This window comes from Notothenia coriiceps, unplaced genomic scaffold (assembly GCF_000735185.1).
Source record: "Notothenia coriiceps isolate Sejong01 unplaced genomic scaffold, NC01 NC01_scaffold00036509, whole genome shotgun sequence".
In the NCBI taxonomy this organism is placed as follows: Eukaryota; Metazoa; Chordata; class Actinopteri; order Perciformes; family Nototheniidae; genus Notothenia; species Notothenia coriiceps.
The window spans coordinates 630,120-646,925 of record NW_011369210.1 but is presented as its reverse complement, the minus strand read 5'-3'; the positions used below and the strand labels follow the sequence as shown (position 1 = coordinate 646,925).

Sequence of the window (16,806 nt, the reverse complement as noted above, 5' to 3'; positions counted from 1 at the left end):
TCTATGGATACCTCTCTCAGCACCCATATGAAACAGAACTGTAAACAGATTTTCTTTTTCTTTATGGATATTTTACAAATCACTCTGCTTTTAAACTGTGTTCTTGTTTTACTACCATATAGTAGGCTATTTCATACCTGTTTTTTATTTATTTTCTTATTGTTTGTATAACTATAATGATCATATGAAGGTGTGCCGCGGAAATAATCTTTTGAATAATTTGTGACAAAACCGTTCTAAACACTCAAGAGTCCTTTAGCTCACCTGAGCCCCTCAGTCTGACAGGAGAGGACTCTCCTCCAGCTTGTTGTGGAAACAGCTCCTTATGTCCGTTAGTGCAGCTAGCTAACCAGACTCTCTCTCTCTCACTGTCCTCCGCTAGCACCGGTCCCTTCTCTCTCTCTCTCTCTCTCTCTCTCTCTCTCTCTCTCTCTCACACACTAAATGCGCTATTGCCACACACACACACAGAGCCGAGCTTGAATGAGACAAGCACACGTGTATTTCCATGCAACTCTCTGATTGGTCTGGTGTCTTGCCTCTGTTGCGTTCACTGAACACGGGAAATTACAGTCCTGCCGTCGTCTCTTGTGTCATGATGAGGTTCACGTAAAGCACGGTTAATGTATTATATTATTGAGGTGTCTCAAATATACGTCAATCAAGTGGCACCTGCTAACGGGGTGGTGGATGATAGGTTTACATCTAAAAACGTATTTTTCAAACATTATTATTTTAATTTTATTTTCTTCTTTCTGTTACTTTTTTTTTTAACGGTCCGCGATCTACCCGCAACACACTCGATCGCGATCGACTGGTTGGCGACCACTGCTGTAGGTCGATTACTGCTACTTTACTTGGACGTGAGCAGTCACACAACAGTAGAGTTGCATGTGGTTAGCCCTCCCAACCTCCTGGCTGCTTCCACTGTGTACACCAGCCCACTTAACAGCCTCATTTGTATTGGTTCCTATTTTCCTTTTTTGCCTCCTTTTTTCTCTTGAGCTTAATTAGTCCCAGTTGCTAAGGCTGTATTGGTGAGGGTCTGTCCTCCTCCTGCTGTGCTATTTTTTCCCTTCCTTTCACCGTGGGTTATGTGGTAAAGCTGAAAAGTGCTTGACTGATTATGCTCTATCTCACTAATTAAACTAATTGAACCAGCCAATAGTAATTGATTGGCCTCGATAGAAATGATCTCTCAAGTCGAAAACATGACTAAGACACCAGGCCGCCTGTTCCTCTGCCTTTCCAAATCTCTGTATCATGATATATAATGATGACCCATTATCACTACACAACACCACACTCTGCATTTACAAAAGAAGCATATGTCTCATTTAATGTTAAAACCATTCTGAATGGATTATTATTATTAAAAAGGAGTAACTAAGCCTTGGCTGAAATCAAAAGCAGCAGTGGATAATTCATTTGTGTTGGTATTTGGGTCATTGCAGGACTAGGAGAAAGGACAGACTCAAGGCTGTTTTAATGGAAAACGTATGGGTGGTTGTCTGAAGGTGTTCTATTTATAGCAGGTTACGGAAAATGCCACTTGTTTGCAGCTATAGGTGCAGCAGGGAGATGTGCTGGGCCTGTGTTTGTGAAATTGTGTATTCTCGTTAAATGTACATAGTGAAAACTCACTGGCAAATATTTACAACTGCCAATTAACTGTCCTCGTCTGTCTCTTAATAGCCTCCAGCTACCTCTAGAGTAAATAAGAACACACAAACACACGGGCGGTATTTTTTAGCCAACTCTGGAAATGCAAGTAAATAACTCGTGGAAAATGCCCAATGTGATGCCATTATTTTTGCTTGTTTATTCTGGCCAACACTCCATATCCTAAATATGGTCAGTCTACTATCACAGTGTTTCCCATACATAAATATCGTCCGCCACAAATGGATCTCAGAAAAAAAAATATATATATTATTCTTTTTTTTGGTGGTCTAATGGATAGTGAGGTGGGCTGATGATCGGAAGGTTGCAAGTTCAAATCCTGCCTGGAACACCTCTACTAGTGTACCCTTGAGCAAGGCACTTAGCCCTCGGTTACTCCAGGGAGAATGTCCCTGTAATTGGTCATTGTAAGTCGCTTTGGAATAAGGCGTCTGCTAAAGGCCTAAATTGTAAATTATATTTTTGGGAGAATAAACCCCACAGATCCTCAACTCCGGTGTGTTTCACTCATTAACAACGAAACACAGAGCAACAAGAACGTTGGGGGGAGTGCCCCCAGAAATAGAATCAAATTCTGTGGGAAACACTGTTTTCAAGACAATGAATATGAGCACATCCTCATATTTGAGAAGCTGCAACTGGGCAATGTTTTGCAGTTTCCCTTGAAAGAAGAATCAATGATTTAAAAAGGGTTCACACCATTGATTTTTTTCTTTCTTGACAAATCGATGTATTGACAAATCAATGAAGACCCTCCCTTGTTACATGTCAGGTTACATTGGGGTTGTAATAAGTTATGTTCCTTACTCTCTGTTCTGCCATATAAAGTTAAACCCCCAGATAAAGTTGACATAAAATAAATTGTTGCATTTTATTCAGTGCACAGATGTGTAATTGTAACCCTTCCCTTGATTTAGTTTATTTACATCCACTATACTTAAATGTGGAAACTTGTTTTATTCCTTTGCTGTTGAAACCGTGTACTTTAAATTGTTACCACTTTGTTATGTTGTTTTCTCAGTTCCTGTTCAATATGTTTAAATTGTCTTTTATCTCTTCATAGTGCACAGTCATAAACCACTGCTGACCGTCAGCTTCACATCTGGAGACATCAGCCTGATGAACAACTACGACGACCTCTCTCCCACCCTCATCCGCACCGGGCTGAAAGGTGTGCAATAATGTTTCATTCAATGATATCTCAAGGATTTTATTTATTTGGTAAAGGTTGTTTGCATGTGTTACTCTGCATTACATGAATTGTTCTCCTGTGCCTCGTGTTACAGATGTGGTGGTGCAGTGGTGCTCGCAGGGGGACCTCCTTGCGGTGGCCGGGATGGAGAGGGCCCTCCTCCCCTCCGACCCCTCCTGTCCCCCCACCAGGAGCGCCCTTGTTAAGTTCTACAACGTTCAGGGTGAACACATCTACACACTGGACACACCAGCACAGGTGAACTTTACCAGGGCCAAACCTGAGTCACATTACTCAGAATTGTATGTGTTTGTTATTTCCCTTTGTCAAGATTGGACTCTATACTTATATGTCACAGCCATACCAATTAGACCCCTTAATATTTACATCTTTCATGCTTTATTTTAATGATGTATTGCAGTATGTAGTGTTGTAAATGTGACAAAACAATCTTAGCCTTTCTCCCATGTGTCTCCTGTCACCCTGCAGCGCCCCATCACTACGCTGTGTTGGGGGCACCGGGACTCCCGTCTGTTCTTGGCATGCGGCCCGGCGCTCTACGTAGTGCGAGTGGAGCACCGCGTTGCCAATCTGCAGCTACTCTGCCAGCAGGGCATCGCCACAGCAGTGAAGGAGGAAAAAGATATTGCCAAGCTCACCATGCCTTCCCGCCTCTGTTTTTACGTCACTACTGCTTTTGTACCCACCATTAAGGTAACACCGAACAGGGGGTTGCTGGATCAATTGAAACCATAACATACATACTTAATGAATTGCATTCCGTCAGAGATCTCACTTTCTGAGATAAGCCTTCATAACAAATACACCCCTTTCCTTTTCAGCCCCCCATCCCTGATCCGAACAACATGCGTGATTTTGTGAGCTACCCGACAGCTGGAAATGAGCGTCTGCACTGTACAATGAAGCGAACAGAGGATAACCCAGAGGTGGGGGGGCCCTGCTACACTCTGTACCTGGAGTACCTCGGGGGTCTGGTGCCCATCCTAAAAGGCCGGCGAATAAGTAAACTGCGTCCCGAGTTTGTCATCATGGACCCTAAGACAGATGGGAAAACAGGTAAAACTGCGCTTTCTTCATATTGGCAACTTCACAGATCAAAACCAAGAACAGGTTCCTGATTAGAGTGGTTGGTCTAATCAGTCAGACACAAAAACAACATTTGTTTGAGTATTAAAATATTTTTCGATAGTCGATCGACTTATTGATTTGTTGATAAATCTGTACCTGTTAGCATAAAACCTAGTGCTGTAGCCGACGCGTCGACTTCAAAATATCGTCGACGACATATTTCCTCGTCGACGCATCGCTACACACACGTGGGTCACCCAAAACAACAACAACAACAAGCAGTTCGCAATCGCACTTTAAACACTATGGAGACTGAAACGGCTACCACCTCCTCCTCACAGGATTGTGCACGGAAGCCCTGCAAAAAGCCCCCAAACAAAAACATCTCGCCCTAGGTCTTTCAAATTGAATTTATTGAAATCTCCAATATCAACGTAAGAGCTTGTTCGGGGGGTGCTAACAGTTTATCGTTTACTTTCTCCGTCTTTATATGTAGATATTACTTTTCTCCGTTAATCTCCGTCACGTTGTTTCCATAGCAACAACAACTTCCTGTCAACAGCGCTACCTCTCCTTCAAAATAAAAGCATATTCATAAATAGGAACAGCCCTAGTGTGTTGTGCAGCTTGAGTTCTGTGCACTTCGGTAGTGCTAACTATCTTATAGCTCTCCGTGCGGTTTGTTCGTGCTTGGTTGGTTAGTAGTTAATGTTAGCTACCTAGCTAGCGGCGCCAGCTGTGTGTTAGTTAACGTTTGTCAGCATTTAACGTTGGATGGAATGGTAGCTAGTTTACGTCTGCAGAACACCGCTATCTAGCCGCTACTAACCCGGAACGAACAAACTGCACAGAGAGCTAACTCATGTTGTGGTCGTTTACGAGTCAAACATAACATTAGACTAACGTTAGTCAGCTTATAGTATCAATGTATGTCAACTAACGGAGCCAAGCAATGTCCAGGCCAGGGCTGCACGTAAGCTGGTGCACAGTTGTCATGAATGAAGTAATGTTTTTTGGTATTTATTTGAGATACATTATGTTTTTTATAAATCGAACAACAGAAAAATAATCGTTAGATTAGTCGACTAATCGATGAAATAATCGCCCGATTAATCGTTTTCAAAATAATCGTTTCCCCCCAGCACTAACTGTAAGAGTAAAACAAAACTGCTAAATGTTTTTCCTCAGACACATCAGCCTGCTCCAGTACTTTTCCAGTTATTTGAGTTCCTTGACTTGGAACTCAGAGAGTGGCTATGTTTTAGTCACATAGGGCAGACTGCGCCCATGTTAATTAAAAGCTGCTTAATGGGGGCTCTGATGGCCCCTGGGTTCCTCATAAATCAACCCGCACCCTCTCCACGCAGTGATAAATGAAGCCAGCCATGAAATGGTTCCAGCCCATTCACACTTTAATGTCCATCAAATAAATTAACTTGACCTAAACTGGGACAGCAGTGGTTCACTGACTCCATAAGAATGAGGCAAAAGAGAAGAATTGGAACTACTGAAACAAAGATTTGGACCAAATGGGATTAAATATTTATCTTTAGAAATGTTGAACAATGCTGCGCCATATAGTTAGTTTTATACAAATCCATGAGGAACATGCCTTTATCCAGGTTGTTGGAGAGTAGTAGATGTCCTGCAATGTCATCTGTATTTTTAGAAATGCCAAAGTAGTTAGATCATCTTTATTTGTATATTTGTTTTTCCTTCTTCTCTTCCGGATTTAGTTCTCAAGTTAACACACATTATAGCATCTCATTAAATATTTTTTGTTGAAATTAACACTTCTACAATCCATTTACTCAAAATCGACCCCTCTTATTCGTCCCCCATCTTGTCTTTTCTCCTCAGACGAGATATACGGCAACAGTCTGATATCTGCCATGATTGACAGCTGTAACTGCTCTGACTCCAGTGACATTGAGCTGAGTGACGACTGGGTTGGCAAGAAATCTCCAAAGATATCCAGAGGGAGCAAATCCCCCAAACTGCCCAGGTAACCAGAAACCTGAGTGTACTGTAGCATGTCATCCTTATTTGATGTTTATTTTTTTCGTATACAAAATTCATATTTGCTGTACAAGGGGCCATCTGCTCATCAGTATATATTAACATGCACACAAACACTGACTCAGTATTTTGCCCAGGGACACTTTGACATTTTGACCGAAGATACAGATTGGTGGAAGGTTGCTTAGTTCTCTCTACACAAAATGAAATGTATTAAGGGGGTTTGGCTTACATGTTACACAATTCTTTTTAAATAAACATTTAATTTCCCACATATTAGGCAGTTATTCAGCGTCAGCTTAAATGCTTCTTCGACAGCAGAGAGCTTTCAGATATCTTAGCTTCCTCCAACAGCTTAAAAACACAAGAATGAACGTTTGGCTTTTAATAAATGTCTATATAAAATATGTAATATCAGAAGTGATATTATTTGAGTTTCATCCCAGCAATTATTGATAACTTCCTTGATATATCATTATGTTTAACAAATCTGCACTGTTTTTGGTTCAATGCATGCCTAAACCTTTTTATTTTTTATTTACTACCTTCTCTGTAGAGACTTAGTTTGTCCCTTTTCCAACAGGATCAACATTGATCCCAGAAAATCCCCCAAACTTTCCCGTGCTACACAAGAGATCTCCAGGTCACCACGGTTACCCATACGGAAACCCTCAATTGGGTCACCCAGTCTAACACGGAGGGAATTTCCTTTAGATGACATCACTCAGGTAACAGTAAAATCATTTGAGCTTAATTTGTTATTTTCCTCTGGATCAGTGCTGTGTATGAAGTCTATGCACAGGATGATTATGCATACACTTTTCAAGCACAACAAATACAATACAGGTTTAAGGAATGACATACATAATACATAAAATCATTCTCTTTGTGCCCATCTTGCAGCAAAATTACCTTGCTCAGGTCACATCCAATATTTGGGGAACAAAATTCAAGATTGTGGGGCTTGCCGCTTTCTTGCCAACTAATCTTGGTGCAGGTAACCAATCAAAAACTTTTCAACTAGCATTTAGCGATAAATTAATAAATACATTTAAATAAGTCCGATGTCTTTTTGTCTGGTCCTCTCCCCTTAGTCATCTATAAGACAAGCCTCCTCCATCTGCAGCCCCGACAGATGACCATCTACCTGCCAGAGGTGCGTAAGATCTCCATGGACTACATCAATCTACCCGTCTTCAGCCCCAACGTCTTCAGTGAGGATGAAGATGACCTGCCTGTGTCCGGCCCCGCTGGGAGCACCGATGACAACCCGCCCTGCACCGTCAACATCCCTATTGCCCCCATCCATAGTCCAGCCCAGGCCATGTCCCCTGCCCAAAGCATTGGTCTTGTCCAATCACTCCTAGCCAATCAAAATGTTCAGCTGGATGTCCTAACGAATCCCACAGCAACCCCTGCTGGGGCCACAGCTGGTGGGTCAGACCAAAGCCAGGACACCCTCCTGACAGCCCAGTACACCGTGCCGACCAGGTACTCCAGCCCCGGGCAGGTCATCTTTGGGGGACTAGAAATCGGACGCCTGATGGTGGGACCTCCACCTTCTCATCATCCTTCACAACCACAACAACAATCAAGCCACCATCCACAGCAGCAGCAGCAGCAGCAGCAGCAGCAGCAGCACCAACAACAACAACAAAACCAACAACAACACCAACAACAACACATTCAGCCCCACCACCAACAACAGCAGCAGCAGCACTCACTCCAACAGCAGCAGCAGCATCAGCTCCAACAACAGCAGCAACTCCAACAGCAGCAGCAGCAGATGCTTCAGCACCAACACTTACAGCAGCAGCAGCAGCTTCAGCAGCAGCACATTCAGCAGCAGCTCCAACACATTCAGCAGCAGCATCAACATCAGCTCCAGCAGCAAATACAACAACAGCAACACATTCAACAGCAGCATCAACACATTCAGCAGCAACTGCAGCAACAAATGCACCACCAACATCAAACGCAGCATCAGATGCAACAACATCAGCAGCAGCAGCAGCAGCAGCAGCAGCAGCAGCAGCAGCAGCAGCAGCAGCAGCAGAGCGTCCCTAAGAAGCCCCCCAAACCGGTGAAAAAGAATCATGGTTGCGACATGTGCGGCAAGGCCTTCAGAGACGTGTACCACCTCAACCGCCACAAGCTGTCGCACTCGGACGAGAAGCCGTTTGAGTGTCCCATCTGCCAGCAGAGGTTCAAGAGGAAGGATCGCATGACCTACCACGTCCGCTCCCATGACGGCGGAGTTCACAAGCCTTACATCTGTTCCGTCTGTGGGAAGGGCTTCTCAAGGTATGCAGACATCTTTTTCTTAATTTCTTTCTGATGTTATTTTTTTAAATATGTATTTGCCTGGTTTAACCTTTGTTAAAGAGATAGATTTGAAAGGGGGAGAAGGGGAGATAGGCGGAAAGGGACTGAAGTCTGGATCCGAATCTGTCTGCAGCTGCAGGGAGGGAGCTCTAGTATATCCAGATATAATGTATATACATTTAAAAATGTTTACTTCAGGGCAGTGCATTTGTTAATTTTTAAAATGCCTCTGTCATCTAATAAAATACATTTAAAGAAGTTGCTGACAAATTATAAGTTTCATTTTAGCCGATACATAAAATATGAATTTACTGGCGCTTAAACTGAGGAACAGCTTAGTTCACCTTGTTCACATAAAACATTTTTTAAGCGAGCATCAATTGCAAGCTCTATTTGTAATGATTTCAGTATTACTTTCTCTTAATCTTTAGGACTGTTTTTTTAACCATGTTACTTGGGTTAGTTGAGTTTTCATTGACTAAACACAACTGTAGGGAACATTAGGGCTGACAGTTGATTGAAGGTTAAGAGGCTTCTTTTAAGATTAGTCCCTGTGAAAAATAAAGGTAATTGCCAGTCTTAGATTTATAAGCCTTAAAGGATTCATGGTGTGTATTCAATATTTGGTTTACAATAAAACATGTTCTTGTTCAGGGTTTCCCCACACATAGACTTTACTTGGGCGGGCCGCCCAGGTATATTAACGTCCGCCAAAGTGTATTTCACGACCCATTTAGGTTTAAACATTTTTTATCCGCCCTCGAGCACAACGCCCCCCGCGATCGATTACCTAGTGGACAACGGCCCCTCCTTTAGCAGTTTGCTCCGCAATCGCGTGAAGGGTCTGCTTCATGTGCTACGCAGTAACCCCGCTGCGAGGCTCCGGCGAACAGTTCATTAGCGTGCTCCACTAGCGCACCCCCTCCCCCCCGTTCTCGACTACCGCCACAAGTATATTTCAGATCTGCGGGAAACACTGTTGTTATAATTACTGCTGTTGGTAATGACACATTTCAAACAGTTTTTGAGGATAAAACTTGCTGTATAAATGAATTCTGCTGTAAATGAACACAATAAGGACTGTTGAAGAAAGGAGCTGAAGGATTTCAATTGTTTTCCTTGTCTTCATGTCACCCTGCAGACCTGATCATCTAAGCTGTCACGTAAAGCACGTCCATTCTTCAGAGAGGCCATTTAAGTGCCAAGTAACGGTAAGATTCTTTCTCCTCTCTGCATATTGCTCTAATGTTTGCCTCGAGTTCAGGCCTGTGTCAATATTAACGCATGATGGTCAACGCCATTGAGAACTCCTACGATCAGATTAGAGAACATCAGAGGCCAACCAGAATCTACTACTTGTTAGGGGTGTAAGATTTTGATTCTGAATTGAAATACAAAGCAGGATCTGCATTCTCCCAGTGTTTGTTTGATATGCTTAACCTGCAATTCAAAGACAACATGCCAACGCGACATTAGCTCGCTCTTTTAACACGCCATGGCCACTACCTGATTGAAGGATGACGGAGAAAAAACATAAATGAAAAAAGCATCCAGCAATATTTATCTCTGTCTGAATTAGAAAACATTAACAACAATTAAAAGTATTTTTATCCATGTACTAAACACGTAATTCTAAATATAAATGTATAGGTCAAGGTGCTTGCAAAAGACATAAATCTACAAATCAAAAACAGGACAAGAAATTGTAATAAAGAATTGTGTTGCATTCTTAATTTAATTAATTTAAGAGCTTACCAGGAGATTACATTGTGTTTTTGTTTGTGTATTCCTGTCGCCAATCCAAACAATTGTTGACTGTTTTTTTTATTCATCCCAGGCTTGTACCTCTGCATTCGCGACCAAAGACCGTTTGCGCTCCCACATGATAAGGCACGAAGGCAAAGTGACCTGCAACATCTGCGGCAAAATGTTAAGCGCTGCCTACATCACGAGTCACCTCAAGACGCACGGCCAGGCCAGCTTCAGCAACCCGTGTAACAATAAAGGTAGGCCATCATCTCCGCTTACACCATCATTATTCAGTTTAACATCTAATCGGTTGGCAAGCTGAAGCTGTGACAGACAACAACAATCTGTACAAATTCCGTTGTTGTTTTGCATCGTTATGTCATCATTCTGATATGTTTTTTTTGGTATTCATTCCACACTCACCCAGTAGTGATTGAATGTACAGGAGGAAATGAGCCTCAGAGCTCCTTCAGTTTGTTCCAAGCCCCCAGGAAGTGAGCCGGGCATTGAAGCAAATGTTCCCAGTGGCTTAACGTTGCTACTAGAACCTCAGTGACAGACACGTGACGCCATTGGGCTCAAAATAACTTTATCCAATCCACTTGCATTGGAAATGAGACGTCTGTAAATCGGCCCACGAGAAGAATGTTTAATATTTACCACACCAGTCCCACACTGCAACACAGTCCAACCATGCTGACTGTTGAAGCTGACTCCCACATGAGGACACTGTTGCCCTGTGCTAATGTAACCCCATATGTGTCTGTATTTCTGAATAGGCATAAGTGACTGGCAGTGGAACCACTCAGGGCCACGAAAAGGTAAACCAGTAGCTCGTAGCAAAACCCCCTAAACACTGAATTCAACAAAACACAAGTGGCCAGTTTTTCTTCACGTACCATGTCACTCATGTGCACAAGCATTTCTTTTTCTCCAGAGGACTGATGTAATTAGGGTTTTCTATATCGAAGATCTAGTGTTTTTGCCAAACTAAGGTTACATTTCATGAAGCGGGATCAGTAGATCAATTAAACTAACCACAAACTGGACCATAACACTTAAGCTAGCTGCACACTACCTGACCTCTCTTCAGAGGTCCTCTCGTATTACCCAACTGACATATCTGTCCTAACTGACCAGATTGATAATTCAATTTGTTTTGTCCACACACTTGTCATCAAAATCTACCAATTATAATGTTTTTACAAAAAATTAATCTGCACTGATCAAATTGGCAGTCTGTCAGTGTAGTGTCCAGCCTTAGGCGGACACAGAGCTAAAGATGTCCGTCATAATGTATACCTGTTTTAAAATGAACGTTTTTGAATAAAAGCAAATGGACAGTTAGCTGGTTAGTTTATTGATCCTGCTTTTTGAATTTACCCCTCAGGTGAGTTGACGGTAGGAGAGATTTTAAATAACTCCTTCCAAGTCCTAATTGACAACTCTCACAGAGGTAGGTTTCTTCAACACTTTTCCTACAGTTGACATATTAATGATTCATTGCCGTTTTCAGTGACCCCAGCTAAACAGCCACGGAGCTGAGAGGGCTGTTCTCCGTTTTGGAGGGGTAGTATATTCCCACACGGTCGACCGGATCTCAATTTCATTTTTTTGTTTTAACAGATGCCAACAACGTGCACAACAACTCGGCGAGTACGACGGCGGTCACACATTCCGCGGCCATCACCTCGGCTTTGAATCGCGGAGGCCTCATCGGCAACCCCATCACCATCGCTGCTCAGATGAACATCGCCACCAGCACGGTGAACATCACGTCACAGATGAACCTGCAGCACCCCGTCACCATCACCGGCCCTGTGAACCTGGCCTCCATCAACATCCCCACGACAGCACACATGAATATCGCTCACCCCGTGGCCATCACCTCTCCCATGTCCATGAATCTCACCGGGCCCCTCAACATCGCCATGAGGCCCATGGATAGCATGCCTTTTCTATCCCAAGTCCTGCCTTCCTCCCCTCCTTGGTAGAGCTTATTTTCTTTTTTAGCTTATGTAAACGCTGATAATGTTAACTGCCAAATAATAGACGAGCACGTCAAATCTTAGTCAAATGTTCCTTTGGACGAGTCAAGAAGGTAATAACTAATGTAGTACAAACTCATAGATAGTAACAAATGATTGCTATTTGCAGGGGTGACGCATTCTTTATTTTATTTGTACGAGTAGAAAAAAAAAACGTTCATATATTCTTACTCATGATAGAGAAATAATATTGCGACAGTCTCTCATTGCAGAGAATCAGCATATGAAATAATGTAAGCTGCCTTCCGCGCGAGAATGGCAAACTTTAACCACTTATCTTTCATAGTATGTTTTTTTTTTAAAATCATTTTTATTTTAGATTTTGTAATATAGGACAATTCTAGATATTTTATCGAAGTGAGATGGGAATTTCTGTTTTTGCTACCCATTAAATGTATTACCTGTCACATTTAAGATACTTCATCACATTGATGCAAACATACTGTAAATCAGGTTAACCATAAAGAAGTCTAGCAACATTGGCCTAATACACTCAAATGAAAAGATGTAGCAACATTTCTGACAGATCAAGTTATTATCCTCTCAAATCATGCGTTATAATGCTCTTCCCTGGTCTATGGTGTAACTCACCTGGGTCGGACTTCTTAGGGCCATTCCCGTTTCAAACATGAAAAGAGAAACTGGTTTGACAAAAAAAATCAGTTTACTTCTTTTTCTTATTGAGGTTTGACCCACTGTCTGTTCAAAGACAGTTTTAAGTGCCAGATAAGTTTGGCCTCTCATCTCTTTCGTCTGATCGAGAACATGATATCAAGTTGTAAGCTCCATAAAGGCTAGAAAATGATCCTAAAGATCACATTAACAAGTGAAACCATTTAGAAGAAGAAGGAACTTTCTTATCCGATAATTAGAATTTGTTTCCTTTACTGCCCGAATAACCCAAAACATCTCACCAGCCACACACTTAACGGACGGATGTTTTTGGACATTTTCCGCAGATATTCTGTGTAAATAATGACCATTTTATGCCAAAGATTTTCTAACTAGTTTCCCCCTAAACGCTATATTTTAAAAGATTAGGGGAAAACCATAAAACACCATTAAACCCTCATAAGACACACAACTCTCCTTTTTGAAACACAGATGAAATGGCGCCTTATGCGGAGGAGTCTGATCTCTGTTTCCTTAGAAGCCACCTCTACCCATAATATCCGATTCTGTTACATTTCTTTGCGTTAACGGTTACATGAACAGGTTTTATTACACTCCTTTAAAACCAAAAGACTTCCTTTGACTTTAGTTTGAAATTATTGGGCAGTTATTACAATATCAGCTGCTACTTTTTCACCATATTTGTTTTTATTTATCCATTGCCTACTCCTTTTTTCAAACTCGGGTAGTAGGTTTTACTATTACAGATAGTTGAGGGTGAGCGTATTGCAGCAGTGTTGGCATAAAACACATTATAGGCTGTGGAGACGCACACCCTTTTAGAGTTCTCTCTCTTTTATTTAACCGCTGAAGGACGGTGTCGATCTCGTAAAAGTGAACGACAAGTGATTTTTTTCAACTGGGCATCTGACTTGGAACGTGGGTGACACTTTACCCTCCTCCATTAGGCTTTGTTTTAAAGCTCCTTAAACCTGAAGTGTACTGGAGTTGTACTTAAATGCTTCCTCTTCAGGCAGATTTAGTTTGTTTCCGTTGTTATTTTTAGTGGACTTATCAGTATTTGATAGTTTATGTATTTTAAAGTTTAACGAAAGAAAAACAAAGCTTCCATTTCAGGGGGGAGGGGGGGGGTGTGAGTCGACGGTTCAGAGGCTGTTTTAGACCCATCAACTATCCCCTCCCCACCATGTTTATGTTTTTAAATGGCTGGAAACCAGTCAGTGGTCACTGCTGGTTACTCTACACTAGTGACTTCTGTTTGGGAATGTTTGTATGTATTTATATCAGGACATGACAGTTGAAGGTACAACAAAGAGGAAATGTCTTGTACTCAAAGCGTGTCCCCTACCGTTTGCCCTTTAAATGGCAGTATTATCAGAGATCAACATTTTTTACATTTGAATTGATTTTTTCTTCTTTTTTAAACTGTAGAGGTCAAGAGAGCTACCCAGTGGCTCCCTATAATGAAAGCAGTCCCCAAGTGAACTCGTATGTTCATTCATATTGTTTACTTCAGCAGGTTTAGGATCCCATCACTGTCAGTCCAACTCAGGAAGGTTACTGAGAATAGTCTTTAAAAGAAAAACATGGCCATTTCTTTGTAAATATGAAACACTATTTGATTGCCTTTTTACCCGTGGGAGAGGGAGCATCTCTACTTCCACAGGCTAGCAATGCAAGAACTACATCACTGATGTGGCCGTCCATCCCAGGAGAGACATGAGCAGCAACTGAAGGATAAGGCTGGTGTCGGTACCTTTCCATCATCAAATCCCTTCAAAAAAAGGTTTAACATGGGAACAAGAATGATCTGTGCAGCTATGGCTTCTTCAAATACATGAACACTGAGCATGTGCTCTTCAGATCGTTCAACCTACTCCTTACAATTGTCAAAGATTTATTGGTGGGAAAAAACAAGGTTTGTCTCATTATTCTAATTGAAGGAACACAGTGTAAATCGTATCGTTCTGTGGCGAAGTGTGAGCGATATGAGGCCGTAGCTGTTAGCAGGTGTTTTCTACAGGAGAACTACACCTAAAGAGAAAACTCCAGCCATATCCTTTTAAAGCTGTATTTTCTCTGTAGACCGCACGTGCATAGCTCAGTGTTATTTTATTGTTTGTTTGGGATTATATTTTTAATCCTGGCAGTTCATCTTCACTGGAAAATTGAGGCTGTGATCACAAAGGAGGCTTTATTTCCCACTCAACATTAGCATGTCAGAGAATCATAGTAGGATTCATGAATTCCGCATTCATACAGGCTTTTCATGCCAGTCATTACTGAGAAAAGGTGTTAGCGATTTGATCATCTTTAAAACTGAAACACTTTAACCTTTTCAAATGGCATCCACAGAGACGGACAACCTTATGCAAACGTGGGAGGAAGCACTTGTATAATAACATTACATTACATGTCACTTGTTAGACGCTTTTATCCAAAGTGACTTACATACTCAATACTGTGGGCAATCCCCACAGAAGCAATTTGGGGTGAAGTGTCTCAGGGACACAACGACATGCTGACTGCAGTGGGGTTTGAACCTGTGCTCCCCTGATCCCAACACCAGCGCACTAGGCCATTGCGCCACACGCCTCCCTTTACAAAGTTATATCTCAATAACTTTGAGATATTGATATTGTGCATACCAGTTCTATCATAGTACCAAAGCTAAAAATAAGGCAGTTGTAGGGCATTAACACAAATAGCAGTACACCATGTGTACTCATTTCCAGGTGAATGACTCATTCCTACACCACTATCAAAACCCCCTTGATATCAGAGCAGACCGTGACGTTGTACATTGTATTGGCCAAGGCCCAGAACTACGCCTGAATGTGTTGAAGACATGCTCTTGTCATGACCAAACCTCAAGGAAACAAAACAAGTGAACATGTTCATCTCTATTGTGATCTCAGCCTCAGCTGTTTCTGAACCAGCCTCACATAAAGTCCCACTCTTCCCTGGTGGGTGGGAGTAGTTCGTAGATGTGAAGCCTGTTGGTGGTTAAGCTCCTTTTTTCACAACAGGAACTCTGAAGCACTTGCAGCAAACTGTAGGATGTGCACACTACAGAGGAGTGGTACTAAAAGGGGCATTTCTATTTGGTGGAATGCAAATTATTTAATTTTACAGCTCTCCTGGCTGCATCTGCATTTCGGCAGCCCCTCAGTTTTATTTTATGCATGCCAACACTGGCCACCAAGGGAAACGCTTGTATGTGTACCGGCATTATGATCTTTGAAATTAATTTCCCATCTATATGAGTTATTTTATTTTTACAATGTTGCATGTGGATGATGGAGCTTGTCCAGTGTAGGTTTGAGTTCAAAACCATAATTAGAAGGCTAGTAACTTTTTATGAAAACAAAACACTAAAAAAATTAGAATGGAAGGAAGTGCGCCGTGTCATTTGTCCTTCTCCAGTGGCCGTAAACAAGTGTGCCTGAAATACTTTGCAAGACTTTTCCACACGTCGATGCTTCTTCCTCTCGATGTGCTGTGTGATGGAATAGTTTTGTGAGGAAAGCCTTCATCAGTTCAGACGGCCCGGGTCCCGTGGCAACCAAACTGTTAGCTTTTTTTTTTTTTTTACAACATTATGATTGTGAAGTTCTCTTACTCCAGGAACAACTTTCAACATGAATTGAGATATGTATTTGGGTCATGTAACTGTAACTGATATTTAACCATCTGGTTTCATTTCTTTAATTTGACTTCAACCTAATGTGAAAAACATTTGGCCAAATATTGATTTGGAAGATTTCATTTTATTTTCTGTGAAGTTTGTATGATGAATTTGGCAGATGTGAAGGCAAATGAATGTATATCTTTGTACAAACCATTTAGATCAGAGGACATGTTAGTTATGAAAGACACATGCAAGGAAAAAAAATAACCTTTTATAAATCTTTTTGTATTAGAACATTAACAAACGATAATTTTTGTATATACAAAGGCTAGGCTTTCTGATTAGCAGAAAGGTAAAACATTCCTACATTTTTTTTAAATGTATGTCCATTGAGAATAATTATGTAAACATATGCGCAATGTTTTATGTGCCTTTTA

The 16,806-nt window shown here is 41.6% G+C and overlaps 2 protein-coding genes across 2 annotated transcripts; both read left to right on the top strand.

Moving 5' to 3' along the window:
* Positions 1-2,742: 2,742 nt before the first annotated feature.
* Positions 2,743-7,684, top strand: LOC104963868 (tubby-related protein 4-like; the record flags this gene model as incomplete). Its single annotated transcript, XM_010792528.1, has 9 exons — positions 2,743-2,854; positions 2,970-3,133; positions 3,365-3,589; positions 3,718-3,952; positions 5,825-5,969; positions 6,567-6,711; positions 6,887-6,980; positions 7,078-7,635; positions 7,674-7,684. Coding segments are annotated over 9 exons (1,689 nt in total), but the record flags the coding sequence as incomplete, so codon positions are not given.
* A 149-nt stretch (positions 7,685-7,833) lies between these two features.
* LOC104963864 (vascular endothelial zinc finger 1-like) lies at positions 7,834-14,574 on the top strand. Its single transcript, XM_010792524.1, has 6 exons — positions 7,834-8,287; positions 9,450-9,519; positions 10,146-10,314; positions 10,837-10,878; positions 11,448-11,513; positions 11,684-14,574. Exons 1-6 carry the CDS (start codon positions 7,941-7,943, stop codon positions 12,049-12,051), a joined length of 1,062 nt encoding a protein of 353 aa, XP_010790826.1. The 5' UTR covers positions 7,834-7,940; the 3' UTR covers positions 12,052-14,574.
* Positions 14,575-16,806: the final 2,232 nt, after the last annotated feature.

Excerpts from the sequence above, each read along its gene's own strand:
- LOC104963864 (XM_010792524.1), top strand. The coding sequence starts at position 7,941 with ATGCACCACCAACATCAAACGCAGCATCAGATGCAACAACATCAGCAG. Across the intron at positions 9,520-10,145 it reads CATTTAAGTGCCAAGTAACG|GCTTGTACCTCTGCATTCGC; the intron begins GTAAGATTCTTT and ends TATTCATCCCAG. Across the intron at positions 10,315-10,836 it reads CAACCCGTGTAACAATAAAG|GCATAAGTGACTGGCAGTGG; the intron begins GTAGGCCATCAT and ends ATTTCTGAATAG.